Source organism: Lucilia sericata, unplaced genomic scaffold (genome assembly GCF_015586225.1).
Source record: "Lucilia sericata isolate MDLA Ls3-8-SP2 unplaced genomic scaffold, ASM1558622v1 Contig000758F_arrow, whole genome shotgun sequence".
Taxonomy (NCBI): Eukaryota; Metazoa; Arthropoda; class Insecta; order Diptera; family Calliphoridae; genus Lucilia; species Lucilia sericata.
This window is the reverse complement of record NW_023994755.1, coordinates 4,878-28,537: the sequence shown is the minus strand read 5'-3', so window position 1 is coordinate 28,537 and position 23,660 is coordinate 4,878. Positions and strand designations below refer to the sequence as shown.

General features: G+C 31.7%; 4 protein-coding genes across 5 annotated transcripts in view; 1 reads left to right on the top strand and 3 right to left on the bottom strand.

Annotated features, from left to right (window-relative positions):
* LOC119607889 (protein AAR2 homolog) overlaps nt 1-2,385 on the top strand; it is a 66,692-nt gene extending 64,307 nt beyond the window's left edge. Inside the window, exon 3 of the transcript XR_005231770.1 lies at nt 2,286-2,385. The gene's annotated coding sequence lies outside the window, so the exon portion shown is untranslated. The remainder of the gene's footprint in view (nt 1-2,285) is intronic.
* On the bottom strand, nt 51-2,479 carry LOC119607895 (protein yellow). Its single transcript, XM_037962023.1, has 5 exons — nt 2,196-2,479; nt 1,139-1,329; nt 686-1,064; nt 256-620; nt 51-196 (listed from the first exon to the last, which is right to left on the bottom strand). The coding sequence occupies exons 1-5, from the start codon at nt 2,422-2,424 to the stop codon at nt 83-85; spliced, it is 1,278 nt and encodes a 425-aa protein (XP_037817951.1). The 5' UTR covers nt 2,425-2,479; the 3' UTR covers nt 51-82.
* A 2,709-nt stretch (nt 2,480-5,188) lies between these two features.
* Nucleotides 5,189-13,179, bottom strand: LOC119607887 (protein yellow). Of its 2 annotated transcripts, none has more exons than XM_037962012.1 (4): nt 13,068-13,179; nt 6,578-6,870; nt 6,329-6,516; nt 5,189-6,153 (listed from the first exon to the last, which is right to left on the bottom strand). In XM_037962012.1, exons 1-4 carry the CDS (start codon nt 13,070-13,072, stop codon nt 5,287-5,289), a joined length of 1,353 nt encoding a protein of 450 aa, XP_037817940.1. In that variant the 5' UTR covers nt 13,073-13,179; the 3' UTR covers nt 5,189-5,286. The 2 variants fall into 2 exon arrangements, with proteins under 2 accessions (XP_037817940.1, XP_037817941.1); XM_037962013.1 differs by lacking the exon at nt 13,068-13,179 and adding an exon at nt 9,501-9,949.
* Nucleotides 13,180-17,002: 3,823 nt separating this feature from the next.
* Nucleotides 17,003-22,574, bottom strand: LOC119607888 (protein yellow-like). Its single transcript, XM_037962014.1, is given in 7 exon segments — nt 17,003-17,282; nt 17,348-17,514; nt 17,517-18,096; nt 18,195-18,239; nt 18,241-18,383; nt 18,443-18,701; nt 22,390-22,574. Coding segments are annotated over 6 exon segments (1,317 nt in total). The 5' UTR covers nt 18,699-18,701; nt 22,390-22,574; the 3' UTR covers nt 17,003-17,156.
* Between the last annotated feature and the right edge of the window lie 1,086 nt (nt 22,575-23,660).

Sequence of the window (23,660 nt, the reverse complement as noted above, 5' to 3'; positions counted from 1 at the left end):
ACGTGTTTTCCCATAATTCCAATAATTTCAATTCAATTACTACTTAATAATATGTATTTACAATTTCATCTTAAATACTAATTTACACATCATTAATGTCGATTGTACAAATTTCCGAACGTAACAGATTACGAACACGACAGCCCATAATTTGATACATTATTAGATCCTTCTGAACAGTATTGCCAACAAAAAGCTAAAATTTAAGTGGATGAAAATATTTTAAATTTACAAAGTTCATATTCAAAATCTTACCCTTGGCTCTGTGCTTAAAGCCCACAACTCCTGTTCATTATGTTGATTTGCACTTAGCTTTAGACCCGTAACAAAACGCCATTGTTGCGGACCATAAGCCACAACATTCAAATCATCTGCCGTATAATTTCTACCCTCTTTCCACCGTATCAAAGCACTTGAACCTATAATACTGCAATATAAATTTCCATAATTATCCATAGTTTCAGATTCACATTGAAGACCTCGAGAGCCTAAAGTGGTAAAATATTTATCTATTAAAGTATAGCCTTTAGGATAATACCACAGCGACTCGTTATTAACATATTTTAAGGGAATGCGTATTTCAGTGAAACTATTCAAAGAATGAAAATATAAATAACGTTCTGTAAGTAAGAATGAAGATAATTAGTAATATTTATCTATTGTTCCGTTTAAATCAAACAATTACCCGCCATTTTGTAATTTTTTGGACTTAAACTAACAGTAAATATGCCATCATGAACATTATTTCGAAAAGTTTTATCTGGTTTCATAAGTTCATGTTCTATGCGCCAAGATTTATCCTTTAACATATTGTAAACAATTAAACCATGACCCCAAGCATCTGATATATAGACGGTTGTATCTAAACATTCTTCCGCAGACTTGACATCGGCTACCATATCGGTATAAACCGAAATACCGGCTTTATAATTATTACTAGGAAGTTTGTAACGATGTATCGATTCATCTGTATTTAAGTCGAACACTAAAAGTTGGGGAGCACACCATTGCAGAGAATTGATTTGTCCTGAATCTATAACCCATAATCGGCCACATTCATCGATCTGTTAAAATGAGGGAGTGAGAACAAAGAATTATTTAGTTTAAGAGATGTACTAGTATTTGATGTAGTACTTACATAAGTTCTTAGTGCCGATGTTATGGAAGTACAATTTAAACCATGACTTTTGTGCCAATCATAGCTGGGATATGCTGTCACTCTTGGATTGTTTGTAATATTTTGATCTTCTTCTAATATAGTGGCCAGTGAGTAAGGTACTCCAAAATTTAATCGAGGAATTGTGAGAAAGATTCGATGTTTATTATTTTCTACATAAATGAAATTTTATATTAAAAAATGTTCGGACAATAGACCAGGTTATTTTCTAAACTATATTCAAGGTATGCGATTAGACTATAGACTGGACTAAAGATTGGACTATATAGTCCAGTCTATAGGCTAGACTCTAGTCCAGACAATTTACTAGAATATAATCCAAACGATTGACTAGACTTTAGTCCAGACTATAGGTTAGACTATAGTCCAGACTATAGACTAGATTATAATCCAGACTATAGGCTAAATTATAGTCCAAACTATAGACTAGACTATAGTCCAGACTAGACTAGACTATAGTCCAAACTATAGACTATACTATAGACTATTGACTAGGCTACAGTCCAGACTATAGATTAAACTATAGTCCAAACTATAGACTGACTATAGTCCAAACTATAGACTAGACTATAGTCCAAACTATAGACCAGACCATACTCCAAACAATAGACTAGACTATAGTCCGGGCTATAGACTTGAATTTAGTCCAGACTATAGACTAGACTATAGTCCAAACTATAGACTAGACTATAGTCCAGACTATAGACTATACTATAGTCCAGACTATAGACTATACTATAGTCCAGACTATAGACTACACTATAGTCCAGACTATAGACTATACTATAGTCCAGACTATAGACTGTACTATAGATTAGACTATAGACTGGACTATAGTCCAGACTATAGACTAGGCTATAGTCCAGACTATAGACCGGACTATAGACTAGACTATAGACCGGACTATAGACTAGACTATAGTCCAGACTATAGTCCAGACTATAGACTAGTCCACTAGACTATAGTCCAGACTATAGACTACTACTTTAGTGTGTAAATGAGTTATTAAATTATTTACCTTTATACTCCACATCTAGATCTACCGGCAATTGTATACGATTAACATCATAATAAGAATTATTAACCGCAAATTCTCTATCAATTACAGTTGGAAATGCCATATTTATGCCATGAGACCATTGATGTAGCGTATAAAATTGTCTTTGGCGCAATACATTTCCTTGACACTCCAATATCGAAATGAAAAGGATTAAGCTTATAAATGAACACAATATAAAACTACACATTTTTCTTCAAGAAAGGCAGTTATAATAGCAACTGGGCACGGCACGTCTTTACCACACCTTCAACAAATACCAACTGAAATTGAAGTAAGTTAAAACTTAAGATTTTTATTACAAAACAACAGAGTATAACACAAAAAAACTCCAACGAACCAAACAGATCATTATCCATCTAACCCAGCTTCGATCTTTCTAACAAGACAACAGCATGCAACATATAGAGAAAAAAAAAAAAAACAACAATCAACCAGACATGAAGGAAACCCCTTTATCAAATAATTTTCTCTCTTTCTCTCTCTGTCTCCCTTTTGGTACGGTCTGTCTGGCTAGTTGGCTGCTTGTCTGTTTGAATGAAACTAAATAAATATAGAAAGAATTCTAATCTAAACAAACCATTCAATTTTGATTTTGTTGTGCGCTCATCATGTACACAGCAGAATCTTCTCAAGAACCTAGAAGAACATAAAACATATTGTACACTTGTCTCGTTACAAGTACTTACATATTAGTGTGTTAGCAGAGGAAAAAAATCGTGAAGATCAGTGTGTATTTAGGCGCTAACAAGTTCTAATTGACTATTTATGCCCTTTATCTATGGTTGTTTATCTTACGACTGTTTCAAGTTCTTACCAAACAATAATGTTGTTAAAAAAGGTGTTTTGAAAAGTTGTGGTTAAGAAAATTTACTATAAACTAGACTAACTCGAGACTATAGACTTGGTTATAGCACATACTATAGACCAGACTATAATCAGAACTATAGCTCAGAAAATAGTTCAGACTATAGACCAGGCTGTATATAGTTCTAACTATAGAATTAATCCATACTTTGGGTCAGAATGTAATCTAAAGCATGTATCAGGCTATATTCCTAAATAGAGTTCAAACTTTAGTGTAGACTTTAGGCCAGAATACGGTCCAGACTTTAGACCAGACTATAGTACAGTCCCAAATTATAGAAAGACTTTACGCCAGACTATTATCTACACTATAGACCAGACTATAGATCGGTATATTGTCCATAGCTTAGTCCAGATGATACTTTAAATAACATTTCATGTCAAGTTACCCTTTTCTAAAAGACATTTGTTGTTATTTTATCCGCTTAACAAGTGTGAGAGTTTCTTTCCTTCAACTCCTTCTTTTTTTTTTTGGGTTTTATTTCCACTTATTAGCTGCATTAGTAAGTTTTGTCTTGGACTGGTAGTTTTTCAGTTTCTTTATATGATGTACGACGAGTATGTGACTGTAAATAGGAATGTATGATTGCCTGTTGTATGTTAGTTGTCTCTTTAGTAAGAACATTTTGTTTTATTCTTTAAAGATCAATATAAACATTATTCTTTGTATTGTTGCTGTTGTTGTTGTTATTGCTGGGAACATTTGATTCCTTTTTATTGATGCCGCATAAGTTTTTTTGTGTATAAGCAATTAATATGGGTGTTTCCATAACTGATTGAAAAGTTTAATTTAATTTTCGAAAATTTTAGACTCGATAAAAAGAATACGGATTGAACTATGCTTCAGACTATATACTATAATATATTCCAGATTATAGACTTAACTTTAGTCCAGACTATAGACAAGATTATGGTCTAATCGATATACAAGCCTATAGTCCAGACTATAGACTAGACTGGACTACAGACTAGACTATAGACTAGACAATAGTCCAAACTATAGACTAGACAATAGTCCAGACTTTAGTCTAGACTATAGTCCAGACAATAGTCTAAGGGCTAAAGGCTAATCTATAGTCTAAAGGCTAAATACTAATCTATAGTCCAGACTGTAGTCCACAATATCGACTAGACTATAGGCCATAGTTCAGACTATAGTCCCGACTAGACTAAAATAGACTAGTCTAGATTATAGACAAGTAATGCCTATAATTTAGTCTATAGTCCGTACTATAGTCTAGTCAATGGTCCATTCTACAGTCTGCACTATAGTCTTGCCTATAGTCTGAACTACCTCCTATTGTCCAGACTATAGCCCTGACCATAGACTAGACTATAGTCCAGACTGTAGACTAGACTGTAGTCCAGACTGTAGACCAGTCAATGGTCCATTATATAGCCCTGACCATAGACTAGACTATAGTACAGACTATTGTCCATATTATAGACTATTAAGTAGGTTATAGTCCAGAATATAAACTTTACTGTAAGCCAGACTTTAAACTAGACTGTTCTGCAGACTATAGACTAGGCTTTAGTCCAACGTATAGAATATACTCTAGTCCAGACTATAGAATGGACTATAATCCTGACAATAGTCCACACTAGTCTGGTCCTATTCTGTAGTCTTTGCATTTTTCTAAATATTACATATTTTATGGAAACACCTCTACCTGATTATAATCATGAAATTTTATATAAAAAAATACTATATGGTTGTCTCATAGGGGCCGTCTATTAGCCTGTTGCATTTTGTTATGGCGCAGTGTGGCTAAGAGTTATTACAAATGTCAAAAGATGAGAAAGGTCTTTTTTTTTTGGTAAAAAAAGGGATAAACATCACAATTCTTAAAATTACCTACCGTATAGAGGAAGAAATGTTCACACATTTTTGTTTTCCCAAAAATAAAGAAAAGAGAGAAACCACTTAAGTCCGTGAAAAATAACGTTAATATAACAACCATGAAATTGTATAGAAATTGTTTTTCTAACACGTTCTTTTCTTTCTTTCCATAAGAACCCTGATTTTATAGTAGATCATAAATTAAGAGAATATTAGTCAGAAAAACATGTGTTTTTTTTTGGTTTTAACGAAAAAAATTACAAAAATTGATTTATTCCATAAAAAATGTTATACATTATTATAGTTATAGTAGTAGGTACAATTTCGTATCATCAAATTCCTTTAATTTCGACACTTTTTACCCAATAATAACTCATCCATACCACATTTTTGTATGCGATAATTTATCTCCGTAAAATCGGTGGTACCACTAAAAGTCTTTTGCAAACGATTCGATAGCATCCACACCTCTTCTTTACCCCTCGGATTACGTATCACCTTAAGACCACTTATGAATTGTAGAGTTTCAGGATTTTCAGCCAATATCATTCGATTACGGGGCGTATAGGGAGTACGTATATTCCAGCCGATTAAAGCAATGGGTTCTAAGAAACCACACAATAAGAAACCATTTGCTGACATAGCAGAAGCGGCACACTGTACACCCCTATGACCCAACAACTGAAATTCATGTAGTGACGAAGCTAAACCAAAACCAAAGTTTGACGAATTATTTATCACATCCAAGGGAACTGCTACTTGAGCATCATTTGATAGAGCATGAAAATATAGTAATCGCCTCAAACCCAAACCTCTGGGTGTCATCGATAGACCAAAGACGCCATCCAATAGTTCAAAACTTTCGCCAGCTATTGTATGTTTACTAAAGTCGGGATCGGGAAAAGTGTATCGGTTTTCAATGCGCCAAGAATCATCATTCACAACATCATAAACAATTAAAGAAGTACCGGTGGCATCAGCCATATAAACAAATGCCTTGGAACAGGTACCCAATGGTGGGGGATCGTCAATGTCGACAAGTGGTGTTACAAAGCGGCTTACACCAGTTCTAAAAACTTTCGGGGGTAAACGATAGCGATGAACCATAGTTCCTGTTTGAATGTCGATTACCACCACTTGTGGTTGACAATGTTGAACGAACTCTATTTCACCACTGTCTAATATCCACATGCGTCCACAGGCATCGATCTACGAAGATAGAAAAATATTAAAGCTACGGCATTCGAAAAGTATCGAAATTTTCGTTAAAATTTTATTGAAATATCGAGATATTGAATGGCCTAATTTGATCCCAGTGTCCTTGATCAGAATCAAAATCAAAAATAAAATCTTAAAATATTCGGGTCGAATTATTTTCACTCACTTGTATGCGATAAACCGATGTCAAACCATCACAATCTTGTCCATGAGAACTATGCCATGAGTAGTCGGGATACGGTTGGAATTCTGAACCATTTGGACGTTGAACATCTGTCAATGTGGCCAATGAATAGGGTACACCACTGCCAAATCTTGGTATGGTTATGAAAACTGTGGGTTCATCCGAATTTTCTATAAAATTTAAAACATATTAATATAATGATTCCAATTAAACACTCCACTTCATACTCACTTGGATAGTAAACATCCACATCGATAGGTATAGGATGATCTGGATCATATTGCCCGCTATTTAATGCCGCATTACGCACACTTTCCGATGGGAAGGCAAATTCTAAATTTTTTCCTTCATATATTTTTATCAGATCTTTATATCTACTAACCGGTGGTGGTCTCTTATAGGCAGGTCTGACTAGTGTCTCCGCTGCAAAACTGTCTGCTTGGGCATAACTATATGCGGAAATATGGGTTACAGTGTTGATTGTTACTAAAAGCAGATTATGCCATAGACTAGTATTTAGTTGCCTGAAATAAAATGGGGGAATTTTTTTTAAACGTAATTAATTTTAAGTTCTGCATTTTATTAACAAACATGTTTTGCAATTAAGATCATATTTTATTGAGTCTAGAATTAAACGGCTACTAAAAGCCGACAAACAAGATGTGATGCTACATTCTAATTTATTTATTATTATTATTTTTTTATTTATTTATTTGTAGTTAAATATTTTTTTTTGATTTTTTGGATTTTTTTTTGCAAATTGCAACACTAACTGATTTTAGTTAGTTTTAGCAAAAGAAATGTTTTCCGAAATTTCGAAATCGGAAACCCATTTGATCTTAAAAAACAACTGTGTAGTTCTACAACGAGTGAAAACAAAAGTTATTCAGATTCTTATTAAGGATCTCTTGCACATTGATTGTTAGTAAACCACTTTGAATAAAGATCCACAAAACGTGTTCCGTTTAGATCTAATACAATGGTTAAATATTTGTGATTCGGATATGTCGAATCTTAAGTATAAATGTCATATTTGATGGGTTGTTTTGAAATTTTGATCATATCTCCGTTTTGCTGACTCTTTTGGAAACTTCTCGAAACCATTTCTGATAGAATTATTGAAGATTTGGATGTCGCAGACATCTGTGCTCTTCTGAAAACTCATTTCAATATATCCAAAACGCTGAGAAAACATTTATTCACCTTCGTGAGAAGGCTATATATAAGTTTGTCATTCCCTTTGTAATTCCCAGCATTTCGACAAAGAATCAATTCATCCGAAAATTACAGTCATTTCCACTAACGTCTAACCACCTGGTTGACTCTAATTCGTCTTTCATCACAGATGTACTCTTTGTAATCGAGGTTGAAGATAATCGTCACTTTAGTGTCCTCTTTTTGTATGTCTCTTCGTAAACTATGGGATGACGTTTGACTTCCTCGTAGTCATTTGGACAGTCGGTTGCTTGGTGTAACCCTAAGTGGTAGGTTAAATACGTATTTCAAGACTGTCCGACCGAACTGCTGGGTTTCTATAGAATTTTTCATCCCTAGATATCTGTGACATCCGAATTTAATGTAAATCTTTCAGACAAATTATCGAGAAAATCGCCATTTAAAACCAGCTGTGTGTTGTTATTGTTTTGATATTGCCAAAACCAGAGATGGTAAGTTATGTGTGGGAAATTAAGGAAGCAATGGGAAAAAATTACAAAAAAATAATCTTAAACTTTTAAATTCTGTTACCAAGAACTATTTTTTTGGTACTTTTTCGTTCTTAAGGGGGTACTTTTTGAGTTTTCTATTATATAGAACTTATAAGAGGGAACGCTTTGGTACTTTTCGGTTCTTTACTTTTTGATTGTCCTATAAATATAAAATTAAACTTCAGAGTCCTGAGTGAAAGAAAATCAGAAGGGAAGGATTTTTGGTACATAAAATCACAGATATAGGATTCTAATGGATTGAAAATCTATAACATTGAATTTTTTTGGTACTTTTTGTTCTTCAACTGGTACTTTTTGAATCTTTGTTAATATTGAACGCAAAATTGATTGAATGAAAATCTATAAATTTGGAATTGCTGGTACTTTTTCATCATTCAATTGGTACTTTTTTGATTTTCTGGATTATTGTACCTAGAAATATAAAATCAGATATATAGGTTCAGATATTGGATCCTGATGGCATGAAAATCTATAACAATGAATTTTATGGTACTTTTTTGTTCTTCAACTAGTACTTTTTGAATTTATTTTTATATTGATCCTAGAAACCCAAAATTAAACACGAATCATATTGATTGAATGAAAGGAGAGTTTTTTAGTCATTCAAATGATTTTGATTTTCTAAATTATTGAATCTAGAAATATAAAATCATATACATATATAAGATCCTGATGGTATAAGAATAAACTTTTTGTTACTTATATTTTATCGTCTGTACTTGTACTTTTTGAATCTTTTTTAATATTAAACTTTGAAACATAGAATTAAACATGCAGCGTCCTGATTGACTGAAAATCTATAAATCTTTCAAGTACTTTATCGTATTCCAACTGGTATTTCTTTAATTTTTTTTTGTAATAATATACATATTGACTGTTTTTATTCACTCACAGTGTATATAAGATGCCTTTTAACCTTAGACCCTTTAATACCTCATATAACTTTTTTAATGTTAATACGAAATTAAATCTATTTTACCGAACTTTGAACATTATCTATCCCTCCCAAAAAGGGTTAAATAAACAATTGATCATAAAATCAGGATCAATACAGCAAATAATACACAATTCTATAATTCAAGTTGGTTCAAGTGAAATTTATGAAACCAGTCTTTGTTTATCGATTAAATTTTCTGTTAATTATAAAGAATTTAGAACCTGAATTTCTTAAACATTTAGTTAAATGTTGTTTATAATTCAATAAGCGATGTGTTTAAAACAAGTTTCCTTTATTTTCGAAATGTCATTAAATATCATTACTTTTTTTTGTTACTGAAGAGATTTTAAAAATGTTAATTAAACATAAATATTTTATAGGTCACTGTTAAATATTTTTTTTGGAAAACATTACTTCTGCAGAATTTTTTATGCAATTATTATTTTTTATAACAAAAATAACATGATTTTTAGTTTTTTTTTTAACTCACATTTTTCTTTTATGTTGTTTGTTTATTTTTCTATATAACCTTGTATTTTGAATTTAACGGTTTTTTTTTTGTTTGTTTTCAAATTGTTACATATACAAATTTCACTTTCATTGAAAATAATTACACGTCTTTTTTTTATTATGTTACGGTTTATTGAATTTTATTTTTTTATATTTTAAATAAAGATCCAATTTTAATTGTAGTATTTTGGTTTTGAATTTTAAAGTAATGAATGTTTCTTTCTTGGCAAACGAAAAGTAACTGAACGTAGTAGCATCAAGTCAGCCGCCGTTTAATTTTAGTCTTCTGTATCTGATCTCATTTATGAATGTGTCGAATTTCGATAATGTTTTTGGACTGAACTGGACTATACTGAATGGTAGTTGATGGTGACTGTTTATTGTGTTATTTGGCTTTTGAATTTTAATTTAATGATTTTTTTTTCATTTCTACAGAAAAAAAATTAAATAAATACTAATTATATACCTATATGCTTAAGTATACTTAGTACAAATACATTTTTGACTGTCCGTCTGTCTCTCTGTCTTTTTTCATATCTGTCAGTGTTCTCCTCCAACAGGTTTTTTTTTTTTGTTTGTTTTACAATCTTCAGTATATTTTGTCTTTTAATTTAAAAAAAATTTTAAATTTTCATTAACACGTTTATTAAATTTGCATTTTTTTTAATAAATTTTACTGTTTTACTGTTTTAATCTGCATATTAGCAACGAAAGCTGAAAGTATATAATAATGATTGATTAGGGATTTTGCATTAAATTAGCAATAAGTGGATGAGTTATTTTCTATGAAGACAATTATTGCACACAAAATCAATAACTGTTTAGAATTGCCCAATTTGTTTGGTTATACCACTAATATAGAAATCATTATTTAATTATTTGTTTAATTAATTTTAATAACATTATTAGATATTTAGTATTTAACAAGATCGTTGACTTTCAAGACAAGGCCATTTTGACATTTTTGATATGTATCTTGATTTAGTGTTGAAATTTATATTTGATTATTATTAGTTAATATTTATTCTTGTCATGAATTTCTTGATATGCAATTATATATATTAAAAGTAATTTGTTGGCATTTATATATATTTCTAAATAATTTGGGTAATTTTTAAGTTAATTTATTAGAAATTTTGTTGATTTGTTGTGCAAATAAACTTGAAATTTTTATTTCAACTATAGACCTTTAAAAGAATAGCAGATTCCAATTTTTTTAATATTTAAATATTTTATTAAATCAATTTGTATAATTTCTAAGCAGGTCCTGTTATGCAAACAGTTTAGATTGCAATTAGCCAAGAATTTAGTTAATATAATCTTAACAAACCAACAATTTAAAAAAACGCCCATTTTTAGCTATAATGACCTTTTACATCATTTTCTCATTCTATTTAACGATATTGTGACATCTTCGATATTGTCTAGGTTGCGTCTGTAGGTTAGCTGGTAGTGCTCTAGACAGTACGGAGTTCGTGGGTTCGATTCCCACTAGAGACTCTGATAAAGGAGAGCGCAACAGGCCCGGTAGTGGCCAATGTGTATTTCGTTGAAGGAAATGTCGTAGTGAGTTGGCTTTTCACCAGAGACTCAGATCTGATCACCTTGCGCAGAATACTACAAATCTACTCTGACTTCAGTAAGTAAGTTAGTTAGTTAGTTAGTTAGTCAGTTAGTTAGGTAGTTAGGTAGTTAGTTAGTTAGTTAGTTAGTTAGTTAGTTAGTTAGTTAGTTAGTTAGTTAGTTAGTTAGTTAGTTAGTTAGTTAGTTAGTTAGTTAGTTAGTCAGTTTTTAGTTAGTTAGTTAGTTAGTCAGTTAGTTAGTTAGTTAGTTAGTTAGTTTAGTTAGTTAGTTAGTTAGTTAGTTAGTTAGTTTTAGTTAGTTAGTTAGTTTAGTTAGTTAGTTAGTTAGTTAGTTAGTTAGTTAGTTAGTTAGTTAGTTAGTTAGTTAGTTAGTGTTAGTTCGTTCGTTAGTTAGTTAGTTAGTTAGTTAGTTTCGTTAGTTAGTTCGTTAGTTAGTAGTTAGTTTTAGTTAGTTAGTTAGTTCAGTTAGTTCGTTAGTTAGTTCGTTCGTTAGTTAGTTAGTTTCGTTAGTTTAGTTAGTTTCGTTAGTTAGTTCGTTAGTAGTTAGTTAGTTAGTTCGTTGTTAGTTGTTAGTTAGTTAGTTCGTTAGTTCGTTCGTTAGTTCTTAGTTCGTTAGTTTAGTTAGTTCGTTCGTTCGTTAGTTAGTTCGTTCGTTCGTTCGTTAGTTCGTTCGTTCGTTCGTTCGTTCGTTCGTTAGTTAGTTCGTTTCGTGTTCGTTCGTTCGTTCGTTCGTTAGTTCGTTCGTTCGTTCGTTTCGTTCGTTCGTTCGTTCGTTCGTTCGTTCGTTCGTTCGTTCGTTCGTTTCGTTCGTTCGTTCGTTCGTTCGTTCGTTCGTTCGTTCGTTCGTTCGTTCGTTCGTTCGTTCGTTCGTTCGTTCGTTCGTTTCGTTCGTTTCGTTCGTTCGTTCGTTCGTTCGTTCGTTCGTTCGTTGTTCGTTCGTTCGTTCGTTTCGTTCGTTCGTTCGTTCGTTCGTTTCGTTCGTTCGTTCGTTCGTTCTCGTTCGTTCGTTCGTTCGTTCGTTCGTTCGTTCGTCGTTCGTTCGTTCGTTCTTTTTCGTTCGTTCGTTCGTTCGTTCGTTCGTTCGTTCGTTCGTTCGTTCGTTCGTTCGTTCGTTCGTTCGTTCGTTCGTTCGTTCGTTCGTTCGTTCGTTCGTTCGTTCGTTCGTTCTTCGTTCGTTCGTTCGTTCGTTCGTTCGTTCGTTCTTTGTTCGTTCGTTCGTTTGTTCGTTCGTTCGTTTCGTTCGTTCGTTCGTTCGTTCGTTCGTTCGTCGTTCGTTCGTTCGTTCGTTCGTTCGTTCGTTCGTTCGTTTCGTTCGTTCGTTCGTTCGTTCGTTCGTTTCGTTCGTTCTTTCGTTCTTTCGTTCGTTCGTTCGTTTTCGTTCGTTCGTTCGTTCGTTCGTTCGTTCGTTCGTTCGTTCGTTCGTTTCGTTCGTTCGTTCGTTTTCGTTCGTTCGTTCGTTCGTTCGTTCGTTCGTCTCGTTCGTTCGCCCTCCCGTGGTTTCCCCGCCTCCCCCCTCCCTCCTCCCCTCCCGGCCCCCCTCTTTCCCTTCCCTCGTTTCCCTTCCCGGCCGCGCCCTCTTCCCCTCCGTTTCGCCCCCCTCTTTTTCGATTTTGTCCCGTTCCCCTTTTAATTTGAGCCTCATACCCGCTGCATAAATTGGAACAAATGTTTTGTTTGTAGAGCTTTCAAATGACATACTCTTCAACTATTACACTATATCTTCCGATTACTTTTTTAAAACTAAATTCAATTAATCAAATTTTTTCTTAAGATAATTCCTTTGTTAGATATATAAACTTGGCCCAGTCAAAAGCTTACACAATTTCATTGAAAATATAAATTTTTTTGCTAAAAATATTTTAACTTTACATTAAATCAATATTAATATATCACTACAGTTTTCACATGTCAAATGTTTGTTAATTATTAATTAAGTATTTTTTTAATTTTCTGACTTTTATTACATCATATTTTTTATAAATATTTAAGAGATATTTTACAGCAGTACTCGTGCCACCAACTAAGTTAATTTGATTAATATTTTTTGATTTTATGAAAAATTTGCAAAATCAACGATTTAGCAGAAAGGAAACATTTCAACGTTTATTTATTTGTTTTTAAAATAAACACTTTTAATTTTATTGTGCTAAAAAGTGAAAAATGATATGAATTAAAACAAATATATAAATTTTTTGGCTGCAAATAAACAAATTATAACCTTAGGGGGATACGTCGTAATTAGTATCAAAATAAAATACTTTCGAATTTCAAACTCGAAGTTTCGTATGCGGTACCTAACCCTCAATGACGTCTTCATTTATGAAAATGTTCTAAGAGGTTCGACCACCTTTTGCATTTATATTTTGTGAAAAAATTGGAAAAAGTTTGAAATTTTGAATATTTTTTAAGTAAATATGATTTTGTTCATGTAAACTAATAGTTTGCACAGTTGTTTTTTTTAAGTAGTTTTTAAATATTTAGTTCAATTTTTTTTATTTAAACATTTTTTAAAAACAAATAATAATTAGAACAAGGTTATGTTTATTAAATATTGAAATAATAAATATTTTCAACCATATTTTTTATTAAAATCTAGACTGTAGACTAGACTATAGACTAGGCCATAGATTAGACTATAGACTAGGCTATAGATTACACTATAGATTAGGCTATAGACTAGACCATAGACTAGACTATAGATTAGACTATAGATTAGACTATAGACTAGACTATAGACTGGACTATAGACTAGACTATTGACTAGACTATAAACTAGATTATAGACTAGACTATAGACTGGACTAGACTATAGACTAGACTATAAACTAGACTATTGACTAGACTATAGACTAGACTATAGACTAGACTATAGTCTGGACTATAGACTAGACGATAGACTAGACTATAGTCTGGACTATAGATTAGACTATAGACTAGACTATAGACTAGACTATAGACTAGACTATAGACTAGACTATAGACTATACTATAGACTAGACTATAGACTAGACTATAGACTAGACTATAGACTAGACTATAGACTAGACTATAGACTAGACTATAGACTAGACTATAGACTAGACTATAGACTAGACTATAGACTAGACTATAGACTACTATAGACTAGACTATAGACTAGACTATAGACTAGACTAGACTAGACTATAGACTAGACTATAGACTAGACTAGACTATAGACTAGACTAGACTATAGACTAGACTAGACTATAGACTAGACTAGACTATAGACTAGACTAGACTATAGACTAGACTAGACTATAGACTAGACTATAGACTAGACTATAGACTAGACTATAGACTAGACTATAGACTAGACTATAGACTAGACTATAGACTAGACTATAGACTAGACTATAGACTAGACTATAGACTAGACTATAGACTAGACTATAGACTAGACTATAGACTAGACTATAGACTAGACTATAGACTAGACTATAGACTAGACTATAGACTAGACTATAGACTAGACTATAGACTAGACTATAGACTAGACTATAGACTAGACTATAGACTAGACTATAGACTAGACTATAGACTAGACTATAGACTAGACTATAGACTAGACTATAGACTAGACTATAGACTAGACTATAGACTAGACTATAGACTAGACTATAGACTAGACTATAGACTAGACTATAGACTAGACTATAGACTAGACTATAGACTAGACTAGACTATAGACTAGACTATAGACTAGACTATAGACTAGACTATAGACTAGACTATAGACTAGACTATAGACTAGACTATAGACTAGACTATAGACTAGACTATAGACTAGACTATAGACTAGACTATAGACTAGACTATAGACTAGACTATAGACTAGACTATAGACTAGACTATAGACTAGACTATAGACTAGACTATAGACTAGACTATAGACTAGACTATAGACTAGACTATAGACTAGACTATAGACTAGACTATAGACTAGACTATAGACTAGACTATAGACTAGACTATAGACTAGACTATAGACTAGACTATAGACTAGACTATAGACTAGACTATAGACTAGACTATAGACTAGACTATAGACTAGACTATAGACTAGACTATAGACTAGACTATAGACTAGACTATAGACTGACTAGACTATAGACTAGACTATAGACTAGACTATAGACTAGACTATAGACTAGACTATAGACTAGACTATAGACTAGACTATAGACTAGACTATAGACTAGACTATAGACTAGCACTATAGACTAGACTATAGACTAGACTATAGACTAGACTATAGACTAGACTATAGACTAGACTATAGACTAGACTATAGACTAGACTATAGACTAGACTATAGACTAGACTATAGACTAGACTATAGACTAGACTATAGACTAGACTATAGACTAGACTATAGACTAGACTATAGACTAGACTATAGACTAGACTATAGACTAGACTATAGACTAGACTATAGACTAGACTATAGACTAGACTATAGACTAGACTATAGACTAGACTATAGACTAGACTATAGACTAGACTATAGACTAGACTATAGACTAGACTATAGACTAGACTATAGACTAGACTATAGACTAGACTATAGACTAGACTATAGACTAGACTATAGACTAGACTATAGACTAGATAGACTAGACTATAGACTAGACTATAGACTAGACTATAGACTAGACTATAGACTAGACTATAGACTAGACTATAGACTAGACTATAGACTAGACTATAGACTAGACTATAGACTAGACTATAGACTAGACTATAGACTAGACTATATACTAGACTATAGACTAGACTATAGACTAGACTATAGACTAGACTATAGACTAGACTATAGACTAGACTATAGACTAGACTATAGACTAGAACTATAGACTAGACTATAGACTAGACTATAGACTGACTATAGACTAGACTATAGACTAGACTATAGACTAGACTAAGACTAGACTAGACTATAGACTAGACTATAGACTAGACTATAGACTAGACTATAGACTAGACTATAGACTAGACTATAGACTAGACTATAGACTAGACTATAGACTAGACTATAGACTAGACTATAGACTAGACTATAGACTAGACTATAGACTAGACTATAGACTAGACTATAGACTAGACTATAGACTAGACTATAGACTAGACTATAGACTAGACTATAGACTAGACTATAGAGAGACTATAGACTAGACTATAGACTAGACTATAGACTAGACTAGACTAGACTATAGACTAGACTATAGACTAGACTATAGACTAGACTATAGACTAGACTATAGACTAGACTATAGACTAGACTATAGACTAGACTATAGACTAGACTATAGACTAGACTATAGACTAGACTATAGACTAGACTATAGACTAGACTATAGACTAGACTATAGACTAGACTAGACTATAGACTAGACAATAGACTAGACTATAGACTAGACTATAGACTAGACAATAGACTAGACTATAGACTAGACTATAGACTAGACTATAGACTAGACTATAGACTAGACTATAGACTAGACTATAGACTAGACAATAGACTAGACAATAGACTAGACTATAGACTATAGAAAAACAAACATATTTCCTAATCACCCATATTTTCCCTTTAAATCGATAAAATCGTCTGCAACTTCGTTAAAACAAATTTAAAATTATTTATAAATACTAGGTGCATCCCTTTTAATATTGTAACGGTATCGGTTGATTCACGCGAATTAGCATACTTTTTAATTACCACAAATTAATCTATTGTTATAAGCTGGTACACCTATGTCAAGATTGTTAAAGTCTGTTCAAATAATTCTTAAAAATTTTTGTTTTTGCACTTGCAAATTTCTTTTCAATTCTTCAGACTTAAATATTTACCTTATCAAAACGTGTTTCTTATAAAAACATATTTTACAATTTAAATATTTATTTTGCTAAGTAACTACAATAAATATACGAAAGTACTACTAACAACATTCAGATGCAGTTTAGTTTATATAAAATTCTTGAAATTTATAACTTATACTAGAATTAAAATGAACTTATGAAATTATAAATAAGGCTCAACTTTTGAAAACGAGTTTATTGTGTAAATCCTGATTGGGTGTAAGGGGGTTAACAACCACCAGAGGCAGAACTACAATGCGGAAATTAACTTCATTAAAATTTTGGGTGCCAGCAGCCATTTTCTAGAAAATTAAGAAATTTTTAAATTATAATTCAAATATTATTAAACAAAAATAAGCAATAATACCTGGAATCTATTAGACAACATCCATAATTCTTCATTACCCTGATGATTTCTCACCACTTTCATGCCACTAACAAATTGCAATTCTTCCGAACTAATGGGTAACTTTTTTATATTAATACTATCATAGGGAGTATTAACATTCCACACTATCAACTCGATGGGATTAAGGTGACACAATACATATTCCCATTGCTATCCACAGCCGAGGCAACGCATTCACTACTGCGTTTACCCAAAGGTCTGAATGTCTCATGCATATTTTCCATATCGTGTTCGAATAGAGTACCATTATCCAAAATTCTTAAAGGTATAGCATACTCTGTTACACTAGCCATGGGATGGAAATATAAATTTTGTTTATCGGCTGCCATGCCAATAATACCATCCATTAAAACGAAACTTTCACCAGCGACCGTATGATAACCATAATTTGGATCGGGATACATAAACATATTCTCAATACGCCAGGCGGTATTTTGCATATAATCATAGACTACTAAACCATGATAATTGACATCGGCTACATAGACCATGGCACGTCTGCAACTACCTCTTGGTGGAGGATCTTTTACATCCACTATGGGGGTAACAAACAATGAGGCTCCGGATATATAGAGACTAGAGTTGAAACGATAACGATGTATCAGCTGATCGGTATTTAAATCGAATAATAGTAACTGTGGAGCACATTGAACATCGGCACCAACCATACCCGAATCAATTACCCACATTTGATTGCATTCGGTGACCTAAACGAAAAAGTTTAATTTAAAAATTAAATCCAAAAAACGATATTCAGTTCCCGTGCGTACACTTGACGGGGAACTCGGAGATAACTTTAACTTACCGCCACACGAAAAGCGGATGTAATAGCATCACAGTTTTTTCCCATTTCTATTATTATGAGATTCATAATTAGGATACGGTTCCAATAAAGGACCATTAGGTCCCTTCTTATCCGAAACTGTGGCTAATGTGTAAGGAATGCCATCTTGAAATTTAGGTATGGTAACAAAGGTTCTCAAAAGATTTTTATCTAAAATGAAAAACATTTCAAAATTAAATTTAAATAATAAAAATCCACTAACAACTTACTATGATAATGTGGTTGTACATCTATGGGTATAGCATTACTGGGTATTAGATTTCCACTAGACTCAGCTTCTTGTTTGGCCTGATTGCTGGGAAAACTATAGTCTAGTACATTCCATTGATAGGGTACTTCGGCATTATTCTGTCTGGGTACTGGTTGAAAACCATAAGAAGGCTTAATCTTTATCTTCATGGATTTTGCACATGGCATGCAGCTTAAAGCTATTAATAAGCTCAAAGAGATATAGAAAAGTTTCATGATCTGTAAAAAGTTTTAGGTTTTATTAATAAGTGAAATTCTGCTTTTAAATGTTTTTCTATAAAAATATTCTTTCTATAGTAAAGTGTGGTTAATAGTTTGCTGACTTAATAGATCTAACTTCTAAACATTAAAAATTATATAATTTTTTATGTTTATAATTTATTTGCCATATACTCACTAATTTATATTAATATTAATTGTTTAAAGCACGTATGTCTTAAAAAAAGCTTTTAAATTTATATAATTTTGTAATAAAGTTTAATTTATGAGTTTTTTCGGCTCGAGATTTTGCTATAAAGTTAATCGTAAAATTTCTTAGAAATTCTTAAGAAAAATATTATGTCAAAAATACGTGCTTCTGTAGTTGTAAAGCTTTTAATCTTTTTTAATCTTTTTTGATATTTTTTGAGTTTTTTTTTTATTGCTGGATTCAATTCCAGTGGTAGATTACGTCTACAAATGTTGATTTCTGTAGCATTAACAAAATATTTCTTATTAAACAGATTCCAGAAATTTGTATAAAAGAAATTCGCTTTCTTAATCAAAATTATATAAACAAAATTTTTTATTTTTTTTTTAGAGAAGTACTATTAATAGAAAGTACATTTACGTCATTATGAAAACTCTCTATGACCGTTATATAAGTAAGTTTAAATGAAGTCGTAAAGTATCAACCGAAAGATCCCCTTCGGAAATTTTCAGTTCTTGTTTTTTTAATGGACAATTCTAAAAGTTGTTTAAAAAATACCAAAACCTACTTACAGATTCTAATTCAATCTAGTGTTTTGGTTCCATATGTGGAAATTTAAAAGTTTAATTTGAAGAACAAGAAAGTTCCTTTTATAGATTATGATTCAATCAAGAGTCGAATGGACTCCGTTTTGATAGGACTCCTCGTCAGATGTAGATCTGTATGTTATAGATTCAGCCGTTAGACTTGAGAAATCTCAGGAGGTTATTTAGTTTGGACCCAGATATCTCACCTAGGTTGGATATGAAGTGACTGCCAAAAATGAAATTGTTACTCTTAAAGGCTAGAGCGGGCATTCGCAGAGAAAATGAGGGTTCGTCTCTTCCTTTTTCCTGTCTTCGCAACTGCTACTGTATAAAGGGCCCACGTCGTCTTATATTGATAGCACGATATATACCGCTTATTTCGGGTTATATGGTGTCTTCTACGTTTATCATTGAGAAAAGTCCACAATAACCTGATCCCTCTATATGTGCCTATTTTTTGCCTTTTTAAGAATGAATCTGAGAATACTGCTTTTGATAAAACTTAACGGAGTTGGATATATTTTCCCTTGGCGCAGAGACCCAATCAGGTGAATGACAGACAAGCAGATATTTCTTGCATTGTCTGACTAAAAGGGAAGTGGTAGTATAAGAGTTTAGAGAGAGTCTAGTGGAAGGAGTGCCGCTTGGCTATCGACAAAAATGTCTATGTTTCCACAAATATTGATCTCTTATAGTACCCTACAGGCTGACATTATTGCAGATATCTCGTCGGAAAACACTACAGTTTTTGTAATGATTCTGGTGGTATATTCGCTCGGTAGGTTACCCCTATACCTCTCGTTCCTAGAAGGAACAGAAGCGTTAACCACTTAGCATATCCATATGTTCTTGGTCTCCAACTTTCTGATGAGTTATGAAGATTTATAGGTAGGATACAAGTTTTCAGAACTTCTAAAGGACTAGTTCTTAAAACACCTATTATTCCAATGCATTCTGATCTCTGAACTTCGAATAGTTTGGTCTACAATAAACTTCCTATTAGTTGAAGTCCATCATACAAGATATCCCTATATAAGAATGAGATGTACTATAGTTGTGTACATCCATTTAACTACATATGTTAGAACTAAGTCCCCATTTCATCCCAACATCTTACGTCAGGTTTCGTAGGCGACCGTTGCCTTCTTGACTTTGTGTTGGATATTAAGTAACCCTAATTACTTGGATCTGGAAATATTCCTAGATACTAGCATTTTTGATAAGGAAATTTCATAGTTCTTTAACCGCGACAAGTTCCAGTACTGTCATGCTTGGATTCACTCGTAGGCCACTATCTTTGGACCCCTTTATTAAGTAGCATCGGAGCTTTGGACATAATATCACTAATCATGTCAGGAATTCACGATACTATAATACTATATTTGACTTCTTTCAAATTACTTCTTACTACTTGAGCATGACTCAGAAGTAGTTAATTTGGAATCTCAAAAACGGACCATACCTCCTATTAGATTTTACTTTAAAGGCTGTATAAGGTTTTTCCTTACTAAATTCAAAGCCGATCTAGTCATATCCGTACGTCTGTCGAGAACACGATATTCTGTCATTTTCTCCAAATATACTTATGAAATGGGCAAAATCGATCCACATTGAAATCTAGCCCCAACATAAGGTTCCTTTCAAAAATTACTTTAACGTTCATAACATATTATAAGAGAATAAGATCGAGATATCGTGTCGTAAAGTTTGGAAAAACGCCTTTCTAAGACTTTATAGCTGCGCCAAGACAACTTTATTTATAAAATATATTAAAGTTCATTCTGTCAGCTTTAAAATAAAGGCTGTACATTTGACATATGTATCTTCTTTCTTCTTCGAGATATCAACATTTCGTACATTTCTTTAAAAATCTGCTGTAATTGCTGAGATATCATTCGTTGAAATTGGCGAGTGGACAGACATCGTTAAATCGATTTAGAAAGTGATTTTGAATGGATTGAAACATCTTCAGGAAGGTGTGCTATATTGTAATGTAGAGTATAAATACCATGAATATACTGAAACCATGAGTTTTCAAGCTTTAGGTACAGATATCTCGAATGATGTTAAGCTTCTATTTTAAGTTGACAGAATGGACTTTCAGATGTTGGCATACAGCATTTGATAAAGTTGTCTTACGGGTTGTCATAACGTCACAAAAAAGGAAAAAATTTTTTTTTTCAAAATTCTGGACACGATATCTCAAATCTCAGATGTGATGGAGAAAATCTGAGGATTCAAAGCGTCTCAATCCTTTAAAAAGAAATCTTGATCTCAGGGTTTCTACTTTTTTCAAGTTTTATCGGTTTGTGTAATCTTAAATTAACAATCTAATACAATATTTTAGAAGAATGAAGGTTACACATATTTATATTTCAGATTTTATTATTTCACGAATATCACAAATTTATTTTCGATTTTATTAAATTGTTTTTAATTTTATTTTCTAATAACCACATTCTTTAATTATACATTACTTATGTTAATTACTTTTTATTATTGGAAAATTTTAAGTGTAATTAAAATCCTTGATAATTTTTTTTCAAGACCTAATATTTAACACCAAATTTATTGTTAATGAGATAACCTTTTACCAAAAAATGAGTATTTATTTTACTTAGATCTGTTTCTTTCAATCACAAAATTAGACTGTTAAATAAATATTTATTAAATTAAAATACACTTTCTTTTTTATACAATTTTTTAAAAATCTTTTTACGTTTTTTTTTTACCAACAAAATTAAATGTAAATAATATTTAAATTATCGATTACATAAAAAAAACGAAAATATTTATTTTAAAATTATTATGATATTATGATAATTATGCAAAAATTAAAAGTTGTAAAACGATTTAAAGCATTTAATTTACACCATATTTAGTTTGTATAACTAATAGGTATAGTTAGTACCTTTCTTTTGGGCAAAATTTATTAATTTATTACTTTTTTTTTAGGTAGTAAACTTGTTTTGCGAAAATATTTTATAAAATAGAAACCCGTTACAACGAATCTCAAAACAATCGAACGATTTGTCAAGACGCACGTCTTCACTGTTTAAAAAACTATTTAAGAATGAATGATGCGACAAGTTTAAGAATACTTTAAGCCGCTACTAAACTTATTTATTGTTCATATGTGTTGGTTTAAAATTGATTTTTACTCTCTCCTGTCTAGGATGGGAAGGTATGTTTAATTCGTTATGTGGTTTGTCAACTTAATTAAATATTTATGAAATAATATTGAGTTTTTCTCAAAATTCATCTTTTATTTTTAATATTTTGTAGTCCATTTTGGGATATGATTTCATAGCAGATGTCAAACTAGCAATGTTGTCAAAATCTTTGTCAAACCTTTTATGATCTTGCAAAACAAATTTCAATCGATTCTGTCAAACTGTGTTCAACATTTTTCAAAACTCCTAAAACTGATGAAATATTCTTATTACTTATTAACAATGGCGTAGAGTACTCTAAGGTCGTCTTTAATCCATAATACTTCTCCTTGTTTATATATCATACTCTCTACACAAACTCGTATTAATTTAGCAAGAGTATTAAAAGATCAATCCATTGATTAGCATTGAATTAGTTTGTATTTTTTTATATAAGTGAGTAAAGTTTTTGTTTTTAATTTTCTAATACTCATTCTCCTGATAACAAGTGTGATGCCATTGTCGATGATGATGTTTTTGATGACTTTATGATGTATAGCCTCTCCATAATCCATTCTGTACTTTTTTATTATCATGTGTAATATTTCACAAGTTGGGATTTGTAGTAAAATATTTTTGTTTCTAAAATGTGTACTATACAGTGTTTAAAGTTCAGATTAAAATAGTTATACAAATTTTAAAAACAAACAAGATCTAAAATGAATAGATCATTATTAAAATCTTAGAAATTTTATATTTTTAATTTTGTCACAATTAATATGACATATTTTAAACATTTTAGGAAATTATGATACTTCCAACATGCCGAACTGCAGGGCAGGTTACACGTTTAAGTTTTGTTTTCAATTACGTCTAAAGTAGCATCACCTAGCCTGGGTTATTCAAATTCAAATTTTTAAAATTTTTAAAATTAAAATGGTTTTACCAATATTTGTGATTTTCCAATTTTATCCCACTGTTTCAAGAAAAATACATTGTTAAAATTGTAATTTTTTATTTTATTTCTATT

Bases quoted from the DNA above. Each gene is read 5' to 3' on its own strand.
- LOC119607895 (XM_037962023.1), bottom strand. From the start codon at position 2,424: ATGTGTAGTTTTATATTGTGTTCATTTATAAGCTTAATCCTTTTCATT. The intron at 1,065-1,138 runs GTAAGTACTACA...TCATTTTAACAG, and splicing joins CATCGGCACTAAGAACTTAT to ATCGATGAATGTGGCCGATT. The intron at 621-685 runs GTAATTGTTTGA...TCTTACTTACAG, and splicing joins AAAAAATTACAAAATGGCGG to AACGTTATTTATATTTTCAT.
- LOC119607887 (XM_037962012.1), bottom strand. The intron at 6,517-6,577 runs GTGAGTATGAAG...TAAATTTTATAG, and splicing joins TGTGGATGTTTACTATCCAA to AAAATTCGGATGAACCCACA. The intron at 6,154-6,328 runs GTGAGTGAAAAT...CTATCTTCGTAG, and splicing joins CATCGGTTTATCGCATACAA to ATCGATGCCTGTGGACGCAT.